Here is a 9,335-nt window from a genome sequence, read left to right on the forward strand (position 1 = left end):
CCATTTCCCTTTTCAAAATTGTTAGTGACAAGTATAATCTAAGTACGATTCACTCGTCTCTTAAAAATTACAGTTCTTATAAGATACAATTGTAAAGTGTGCCATGAAGACTTGTGCAAGAAGGAAGCCTAAACATCCAGTTGAACACTTGCAGTATATGATAAAAGATCCTTTTTTTTTTTCTCTTAAAGAAATTGTGTAGGAATGTGAAACAAATATCATTACCATAAGACTAAAATGACTTGGAAGAACGAATTACTTCAAATGTGCTCCTTTATAGATCTCAGTTCCCATTGAAGTTGTACTTGTTTGACGTGGCATCCTTTTTACGCTTGCGCATGCTAACCAAAGCCTTCAATATGCGTCTGTTTAAGCCAGAATGTTCTGGACTTTTGGCTCTATCTCTTTCTGTATGAATAGACATCGAAACCGATCTCCAAGGCTCTGTTGGGTACTGCAAATATAGAAGAAACAGCATTTTCTGTTAAATCTACTCGGACAATATGCCAAAACCACAACCTACTCGTTCAAACAATTTCTCCGCCATTCTATAACTAGTAGTTCATGCTTACCCGTTGTTTGGAAGCAGAGGAGTTCACGGTCGTTGATCTCTTGACAAGACCGGAATGCGGAAAATGATTTGCTGGTTCTTTCCTCTCTGATGAAACCAGAGAAAAGAAAAAAGAAAGAGAGAAAATATAATAATAAGAGCATACAATCCCACAAAAACCCTCTTAAGACCTCATAATTAACATTGTTAAATCCACCAGGGAAAGACATTTATAAACATTGATATAGACCTGCTTTGGAGGCTGTTCTTGTCAAGTGAAAGGTTTTGGGTGAAGATTGTGAAGACGGCGTTGACGTTGAATTCTCTTCACTGAATGGGCCAAATGGCAGTTTACAAAGAAGAGCATGAGCTCGGTGAAATTATAGGCATGTGTGAGTTTATTATAACAGTGTTTCCATTTCAAAGAATAGTGTATCAGTATCTACCTCACTATTGTTGGAGAGATCTCCCTAGTTGTTGCTTTGGAAAAAACATTCAGAAAAATAAACCAGTTAGCATTTCCGTAGTAACTTGAAAGAGATATACCGAAGTTATTGCAGAGATGAAACTGAAATACCATTTCTGAATTGAAACCAATCATTTTCGACACCGTGATACATCAAATTAGACTGACCAATAGCATTTTTGGCGGCTCCACCTGAACAAAATCATATATATATATATATATATTAGTGTAACCAGGTCACTAAAACACATTTTTCTTTTCGAGATTAATCAAATTTTTATTGTGAGGAGAAGAGTTTTATGAATGAATGAATGAATGAATACATAGGAGAGCATATTTGCCTGGAATGATGTACCGCTTATGATGCCTTGGAAAACTAAATGCCAACGATTGTTGGAACAAACCACTGCGATCGATGAGGTCTTGGCTTGTTCTCTGTCTCTAAGATGGCCAAGAAACAGATTCAGAAGATAAAAATAATACATATAGGCCCCGTTCACTTTGCAGATTCGAGTTTTCAATTCGAGCTGAGATGTAATATTTTTTGAGAGCTTTTTACTGTAACAGAAAAAGTTCGATGTGACATTTTATGATAACTTTTTACTGTAGAAACTTAAAATTAAAAACCCGAATCGGTGAAATGAACGAGGCCATAATATTAGAGAGGAAAGTGTTACAAAATAATCGCATTCTGGAATAATTTTAGTGAGTGTTGAAAGTATGAAACTTCGATAAGATACAATTCTTAACCGTTAAATCACATTAGCATCCTACTATACTCAGACTAAAAAAAGTATGATAATTTAACGAAACTTGATGAAAATCTAATTATAAAAAACTATTTCCGTACAAAGATTAGATTTTATGGTAACTGATATACAATATGCACTCCTATGCACTCAAAGACAGATACACTCTAAATCATAAAATTGCAATCAAATTCTGAGCAAAGGGAGGGTAAATTTTGGAGGCATAATAATGTTTGATGGAAAATTATAGCAATTGCCATTTGAAATAGGTTCTTCTGTCCTCCAAATGGGCTCTTTTTTGCATCAGTTTACACAGAAAATACTACTATCTTTTCCTGAAATAACAGGGAAGTGAACTAAGTACCTGCTCAATGCAAGAGAATTTGAGGTCAGCTTCAGAAACGTCAACAGTTTTTTCATCCACAAAATTGTTGACCTTATCTGCCATAGAACCCAAGTGGTCTACAGTATTTATGAATGCTTTAATGGTGTAATCTTTTAAGGTCTCCACCACTCTAAAGATTATGAAGAACAAGATAGAAGATTAAGAACTGTAATCGAAAACGAAAATGATAGAAAGCAGAAAAAAAAAGTTTTGTACATAAACTGACTTACATTTGTTTCTGATCGTCTTTGCTATAAGATAATTCAAAATACTCTGCTGCTGAGTACAACTGTTTCCTCAGATTCTTCAATTCCTTAATTCCCAAATGCATTAAAAAAAAAACACAATTTAATTTTGTCTCGTCACAATTCTTTCATAAGCTCAGTCATTCTGAAAATTTTGAAACAAGAAATTGTAATAAATTGCATTGTAAATCTTAATCAATGAGATAATTAACTAGAGCTCACATTCAAGCTCTCTGAGAAGACCATCCTTTGCTGCATAAAGAGTTCATCATGGTGTGAAGGCTTTGGTGCAGAAACTGAAGAGGTAAAATTAACACTCTCCATGGACAAGTATTCTTTTGACCTGTTATGAAAATCTAAAAGGAAAAAGAAATTTTAGAATCATGTTTAATCTGTGACCCCTTGAGCCATTATAAGAAGGAGCTTTCCGTAGAACCCCACCCGCAGAGTAATATATATATATATATATATATATATATATATTTTCATACCTTGTGGTAAAAATCTTGTTATAGGAAACTATATGCAGATTTTAATAGAAAAGTTCAACTGCTATTTGGAACATCAATTATAATTATATGGCTCGTTTGGTTTGAACAGAAAAGTTTAAACAAAAATTTAAATATTATGAGAGAAAGTATTATAGCCAAAAAAAATTTAAACAATAGTTCGAATCTATAAAACAATCTCCCTAGTAGTTTATTGACTAGAAAAGCACAATTTTTTGGTCAAACTGCAACTGTTGGATGGAAACTTGTCCATATGTCTCAGTGAATTATGTGGCTTGTGAAAGTTATTTTTCCATTATGGAACTAAATTAACAACAGTCATAATATTCAAGTAATTCAGGTTTTTCTTCACAAACAAACAGAAAAATGGACGTCTGTAAAATACCAAACAAAATGCAGTACGAAAGAAAAGAACAGACAATAGAGTGATCAGATAAAGAACATACACCTGTGTCTCTCCTGTTCTTAAGTCTTGAACAGCAAATATGAGTTCTACTTCTATTCAAACTCAGAGAGAGAGAGAGAGAGAGAGAGAGAGAGAGAAGTGACAATTATGAATAATAGTTAGTTTGGATTACATAAATATGAAAGAAAATTAGGAGCATCTGCATACTAATCATTCTTGTTAAAGTCAGTTTGCATGTCTTTTCTGCAATGGGGAAAAGCATGAGCCAATTAGGATCATCCAAGTGGCAAGTGCACAGTGGTTTGCTTCTTTTCAAATGTGAGGGACCCACAAGTAGATGGGAGAAGAAAGCGGGGTCCTATTAAACCTTGATTACGTTACCACATGGAGTCATTGAGGATAACTACTTTGCCTGCCCAAAATTTATTTGGAATAGCCAAAAGCAAGCAAAAAAGGTTGATTAAACATTTAAGTAGTGGATCAAACTTTCTTTTGATCCAACTACTTGACCCCTCTTTTATTTATATTTATTTATTAAGAGACCACAGCGTTTTATTTATTGTAGAGACAGGATATTGAAAAATCCACCTGCAAAAATAAATAACTAGGATGACTTTTGTGATGATTTCTTTTCTATTAAGGCTTTTCAGAAAAAGAACCGAGATTGAAAAAGTTTGATGTCGTTACCTTCTCAAGTATTAGATTTCCATATCGTGTTTTTTTTTTGTATCTTTCTGAGAAGTCATTTGATACGTCAATTTAGGAAAATGTTAAATTTGTACTACTGAGAGAATATGGCAACCTAAACTATTCAAGAATTTTGGAGCCATATATGGTGGTTGAGGACTCCTCAATGCCTTGATATTTGATGCAAATTGTTAAGATTATCCACTCATTTGATGATTCTTGAGGTCATTATGGACTCAGCATTTTCAATTTTTATTATGTTTTCACACCTTTCCACATGCATCCTAATTTGGATTAGTCAACACTAGAATTTAGAGGTGCCAATCAATTTGCAATTATGCTGATTGATGTTAATTCTGCGCCATACGAATCGAATCATCTTAATAGATCTAATTAAATTATCATTGAATTCCTTTTTTACTATGGTGCTTTATTCATGTCTAATATTGGTTTTGCTTTACGTTTTTCGGTTAATAAGGAACCATTTCAGAGATCAATATCCACTCTTGAGAAATAAAAATGTATCAAAAGCTTAGCAATAATGGATCCAAATACCACAAAGCTTAGCAATATGTGCCACCAAAGCGACCAAGTTGAGAATACAAAGGAAATGATTTAAGAAGATATGTGCCACCAAAGCGACCAAGTTGAGAATACAAAGGAAATGATTTAAAGGAACTCGGCCTCGATTTGATGGAGTATTGCGTCTGAAAGCACGAGACACGACATAGGCAGCTGGCTCTACACGATCCTCTCCAACTCTCTTGCATAGCTGAGTGTCTGGTTGATGAGCTGCAGGGAAGGAATCTCCTTGCAAGGTGAAGATTCTTTTGCCTTCTGGAATACCACTAAACCATCCTTTACGTCCCACTCGATGTGCTCCTGCATTCATAAAGAAATTCTAAGATCTGTAACCTAAAAGAGAAAAATGAAAAAATGACAGCAGCAATAATCTTTACCTCTTCGATATACTTTAGAAGTTCTTGGTCAGATGTGAACAGCAACATTTGACGTGCATCATTGATTGAAAGATAATCATATGCCTTCTCGCTGCATCCAGCTATCTCATCTCTAGGACGCAAAACAGAAATCAATTACAAATGTTGAAACTACACAAGGGTTTCCAAATTGAACTGCGGCTTTTTCAATGGTTAAGTTTGTATGTACGAATACACGAATACCAGAAATACTAGGAATCATCGGTCCATTTTTATATACAAAACTAAATTGAAACTACACAAGGGTTTCCAAATTGAACTGCGGCTTTTTCAATGGTTAAGTTTATATGTACGAATACACAAATACCAGAAATACTAGGAATCATCGGTCCATTTTTATATACAAAACTAACAATTTACATGTAATAATAATCATACCACATGCAATTTGATTTTGGGGCTCTTCTTAAAAGGAAGAAAAACAAGCTGCTGAAATATGCATGGATTCACAGGAAGACAGTTCAATTTATTGCCGCCATACACTAAGGAATACCATACCTAACTGTCTTCGCCAGGAGATCCATGAAATAGACGTAAGTCTCATGAGGTACTGTCTGCCGAGCACTCAATACACGGTTATAAGCACCCTCCATGAAGGATTGCTCCAACTCCACAGCATGTTTGATGCATGGGTTCTCCAAAGCAATAGATGAGAGCAATTCCAATTCAGTATGAAACTCGGCAATTCTATTCTGCACAAGGAGTCTCAACAGGTTGAGTCCTAAGATTGGGTACTCCTCGGGGGATGGTGGAATCCGGTCACTGCCCCACAACAAAATTAATTGAATTAGTTTAGTTGCCGGCTAAATATTTAGCAAAGAGAAGTACAAAGACAGCGAAGGGGAGGATCTTAGGAACATATATCAACAACCATTAAACTCCAACCCCACCCCCGATCAACCAAAAAAAAAAGGCAGAAAAATCAGTAGATCTAAAAAAGTTTTAAACCAAATGAGTAAAATAATCTAGAGTTATGGAGCTTATTATAACACTCCCCCTTCCCCCCCCCCAAAAAAAACTACATAAAAATAAAAATAAAAAAGGAGAGAGAAGCTACAAGGCACCATAGTAAAATGATTATAAGGATAAAACTTGATAATGCACTTTTATAGCCTAAAAATGCACATTTCTGCTTTGATGCCCCTAGCATGGATGCCCAACTCTACTTTCCAAAATTAAAAATGGAATCCAGGCATGTGTTAAATTAAGTAATAGAAAAAATACCGAGCATCTGTATAATAAGGCTTCAATTGGAAGAAATCTCTCTCAAACGCATCTTGATCCTCAACTTTCACACTCAGAACAACAGCATGCTCGTAAATGTCCCCTGAAAGTTTTAAACGAGATATTGATCATTGCAAAAAGATCAAAATACTAAAATAATAACAGCTCACAATAACACAATCTTTGATAGCAGACAGTGGGGCATCCTCAACGAACTCGGAAAATCATATAATTTTCTGGCAGACTTTGATTCCTCAATCACTATCCTATGCATTAAACATCCAAACACTTTCAAGGTTCTATCTAGATATTATTATGAACAAATCATCATTTTAGCTCCATGTCCAATTTGTCCCATTAATTTTTCCGTATGTGAAAAGAGGGAATAGTCTCTGTTAAAGTCAATCCTTTCACAGCATGTTGAAGTAACTCATTTACAGTACTATTTCAGCATGATTTTAATCCAAAGATTCAAACGAAAATATGACTAAAAATGACATGGAGAGGAATGATCAGATTGAATCGCCAACCCACCAACGAGTATAAAGACTAGCATTTTATATGATTTTGATGTATATTAAAACTATCTACTATTTGCCACAAGAATAACAAGATTCATATTTCTTACTGTACCATGCACTCATTTCAAGAACCATTGCAAACTCTAAAGACTGAAAGCAATACATTTGACGGGAAAGCACCCTCCTTCAGAAATTATAGAATGGGAACTATTATAAATTAGTATGACCCTAAAAAATGGAAAAAGGAAACAACGGCAAAAGGAGGCAACAGAATTGAGTTGGGAATTTTACTTGCTATTGTCAGTTCATGAACTGCGTTCGGCGTTTCTTCAAACAAAGGAGGAAGGCTTCTGAATGCTGTCAGCAAGACCTGCAAAGTTATCAGCCAACGTAACTCAAACCGTGAAAGCAAAACGAAAAATCCATCTAAAAAAACACAAACTTTTTTTTTTATTTTTTAAAAAGACTTGAATTCCCCTCAAATGGTCCGAGCTAAATGCGAATCAAATCATAACCCTGGAGCGTTCCAAGATACCAAAATTCAAAACTGATGTCAACCACTTCTCTATCTACATCACCATTGCAAGATAATACCATAAAGAAGTAATTTTTTTTAAACCAAATCTACTCAAAAGCCAACAAATGAACCAAATTCACAATCCAAAACAAGTGAAAAGCAACCCTAATTGCGTCGCAAATTCCAACATGCTACTACACAATTTGCAGATAAAATTTCTATACATCATTTCATGAACCTGAAATATGGCAAAATGATAAGTATATTACATCGCTATATGATTAAAATTTCGAAGAACCAAATCTCTGAAGAGGCAACGAAACTTCCCTAATTCCTCCTTTTCTAAAACCCGTCAATTTTGGGGACGAAATTGGAAGAACCGTTACTATACAACAATAAGCAATCCACTAAAAACGAAAACTTTGAAGCGCAGAAACTAGGGTTTCCGGAAAAGGTACCTTGAGCTGAGAAAGAAGATTGGTACAGGTATTGAAATCCTTGCGTAAAATCGCGGCTTTGAAGCGCTCAAAGAGCTGCGAAACCTCTGTGAGCTTTGGATCCATGGCTGACTTCCTCTGCAGTGTCCGATCTCTCGCTGTTTGATGTCGTTTGATTTTGGCTGAAAAGAAGTGAAGTTCTTTTGCTTGTCTTTCAAGAAGGAATTTGCCTTTTTCTAGGGTTTGAATCCGGTGGCAAAATCCGACCCGGAAACCAACAGATGGTTTGCCAGAAAGATTTAACGACGTGTATTTATTCGGGGAGAAAACGTACGACATGCGGTTTAGACCATATACAAAGACGTGCCGTTCAACGAGATAAACGACATGTTTGAGAGGCATTTTGTTTTTGTCTTCCCGCAAAAGAAATAAAAAACGGCATGTCGTATGTTGTTAACAAGGGCAAACGGGCCAACGGCCAATGAGTGCTTCTTATTTGTTTAGCAAGTACTTTTTTTTTATAGAAAATTGTAGAATTTACTCTTCAAGAGTGAGTCTAAATTTTACCGATTATTTTTTATTAATACTCTTTTATTAGTATAATTATTTAACTAAAAACCTCATTCTTAATTAATACTCTTTTATTAGTATAATTATTTAACTAAAAACCTCATTCTTGATTAATACTCTTTTATTAGTATAATTCTTTAACTAAAAAGATTATTGATTAAGAGTAAATAGTAAAAATTCTTATCCATGCACTTTAAAAAGTATTTGTCTCTTCACTCCCTCCCCAACTCTATTTTTTTTTTACTTCGAAAAATGGGATTAATTTTCTATTATTGACCTTTTAATCATAATTTCCTTTTCAATAGAATAGGTCAATTTAAATAAATTGAAAAAAAAAACTGAACATATAAGTGATATATATATATATATACAATATATATATATATATATATTGTTTGATAAGCCTTTGGCATTCCCAAATTTTGAACCTGGAACCTTCTATCCTAAACCCTCCCTAGCCCCAAATGAGTAATGTATAGGTTGATATTAATTTGGTCAATTCTAGAAAAATTTGCCTATTTCATCTTTAATTAAGAAAATCATGCCTCGTTTTGTTTTGTCAAAAAACTCATATGAGAGAAACGACAAATTATATAAATCGACATGAATGTCGTTTTGTTTAGCATGTCCTCACCCCAGTTGCTCTCACAGTCTCACTAGAAAACCACTCGGTCTTCTATAACGGCGTCATGATGTTGGTAAAATATAACGCAATGTGACCCTTCAATATCAGGACTAGTGCTGGAACTTTGGACGGGCCGCCCAAAAAACCCGAGGATTTGCCCGAGCCCGAACCCGACCCGCCCAAGATTTTTGGGCCGCCCGCTCGAGCCCGAATTTCACCTTGAACGGGTCGCGGGTTTGTATTTGGCGGCCCGAGCCCGCCCGAATTGCCCGAATTTTTTAAATATTTTTTTAATATTAAGTTATTTATATATATATATTAGTATTACAATTTATATATATTATATTTATATATATATTAAATTTGAAATGAACACACGAACTATATAAAAAAATTATTTCTTTATTAATTTTTAAATTTGTAATTCATGATTGCCTCATTAAAAA

At 34.6% G+C, this 9,335-nt stretch overlaps 2 protein-coding genes across 3 annotated transcripts; both read right to left on the reverse strand.

Annotated features, from left to right (window-relative positions):
* Positions 1 to 3: 3 nt before the first annotated feature.
* On the reverse strand, positions 4 to 3,406 carry LOC21391224 (protein ABIL2). 2 transcript variants are annotated; one of them, XM_024172789.1, is made up of 10 exons: positions 3,353 to 3,406; positions 2,618 to 2,751; positions 2,381 to 2,463; positions 2,130 to 2,280; positions 1,358 to 1,457; positions 1,128 to 1,208; positions 997 to 1,030; positions 801 to 880; positions 573 to 658; positions 4 to 454 (listed from the first exon to the last, which is right to left on the reverse strand). In XM_024172789.1, exons 2-10 carry the CDS (start codon positions 2,717 to 2,719, stop codon positions 284 to 286), a joined length of 888 nt encoding a protein of 295 aa, XP_024028557.1. In that variant the 5' UTR covers positions 2,720 to 2,751; positions 3,353 to 3,406; the 3' UTR covers positions 4 to 283. The 2 variants fall into 2 exon arrangements, with proteins under 2 accessions (XP_024028557.1, XP_024028558.1); XM_024172790.1 differs by having other exon boundaries at positions 2,618 to 2,738; positions 3,351 to 3,363.
* Positions 3,407 to 4,622: 1,216 nt separating this feature from the next.
* LOC21391225 (26S proteasome non-ATPase regulatory subunit 8 homolog A) lies at positions 4,623 to 7,974 on the reverse strand. The gene is made up of 6 exons (XM_010108971.2): positions 7,716 to 7,974; positions 7,032 to 7,110; positions 6,220 to 6,322; positions 5,494 to 5,757; positions 4,957 to 5,068; positions 4,623 to 4,879 (listed from the first exon to the last, which is right to left on the reverse strand). Exons 1-6 carry the CDS (start codon positions 7,818 to 7,820, stop codon positions 4,739 to 4,741), a joined length of 804 nt encoding a protein of 267 aa, XP_010107273.2. The 5' UTR covers positions 7,821 to 7,974; the 3' UTR covers positions 4,623 to 4,738.
* Between the last annotated feature and the right edge of the window lie 1,361 nt (positions 7,975 to 9,335).

This window comes from Morus notabilis, unplaced genomic scaffold (assembly GCF_000414095.1).
Source record: "Morus notabilis unplaced genomic scaffold, ASM41409v2 Scaffold207, whole genome shotgun sequence".
In the NCBI taxonomy this organism is placed as follows: Eukaryota; Viridiplantae; Streptophyta; class Magnoliopsida; order Rosales; family Moraceae; genus Morus; species Morus notabilis.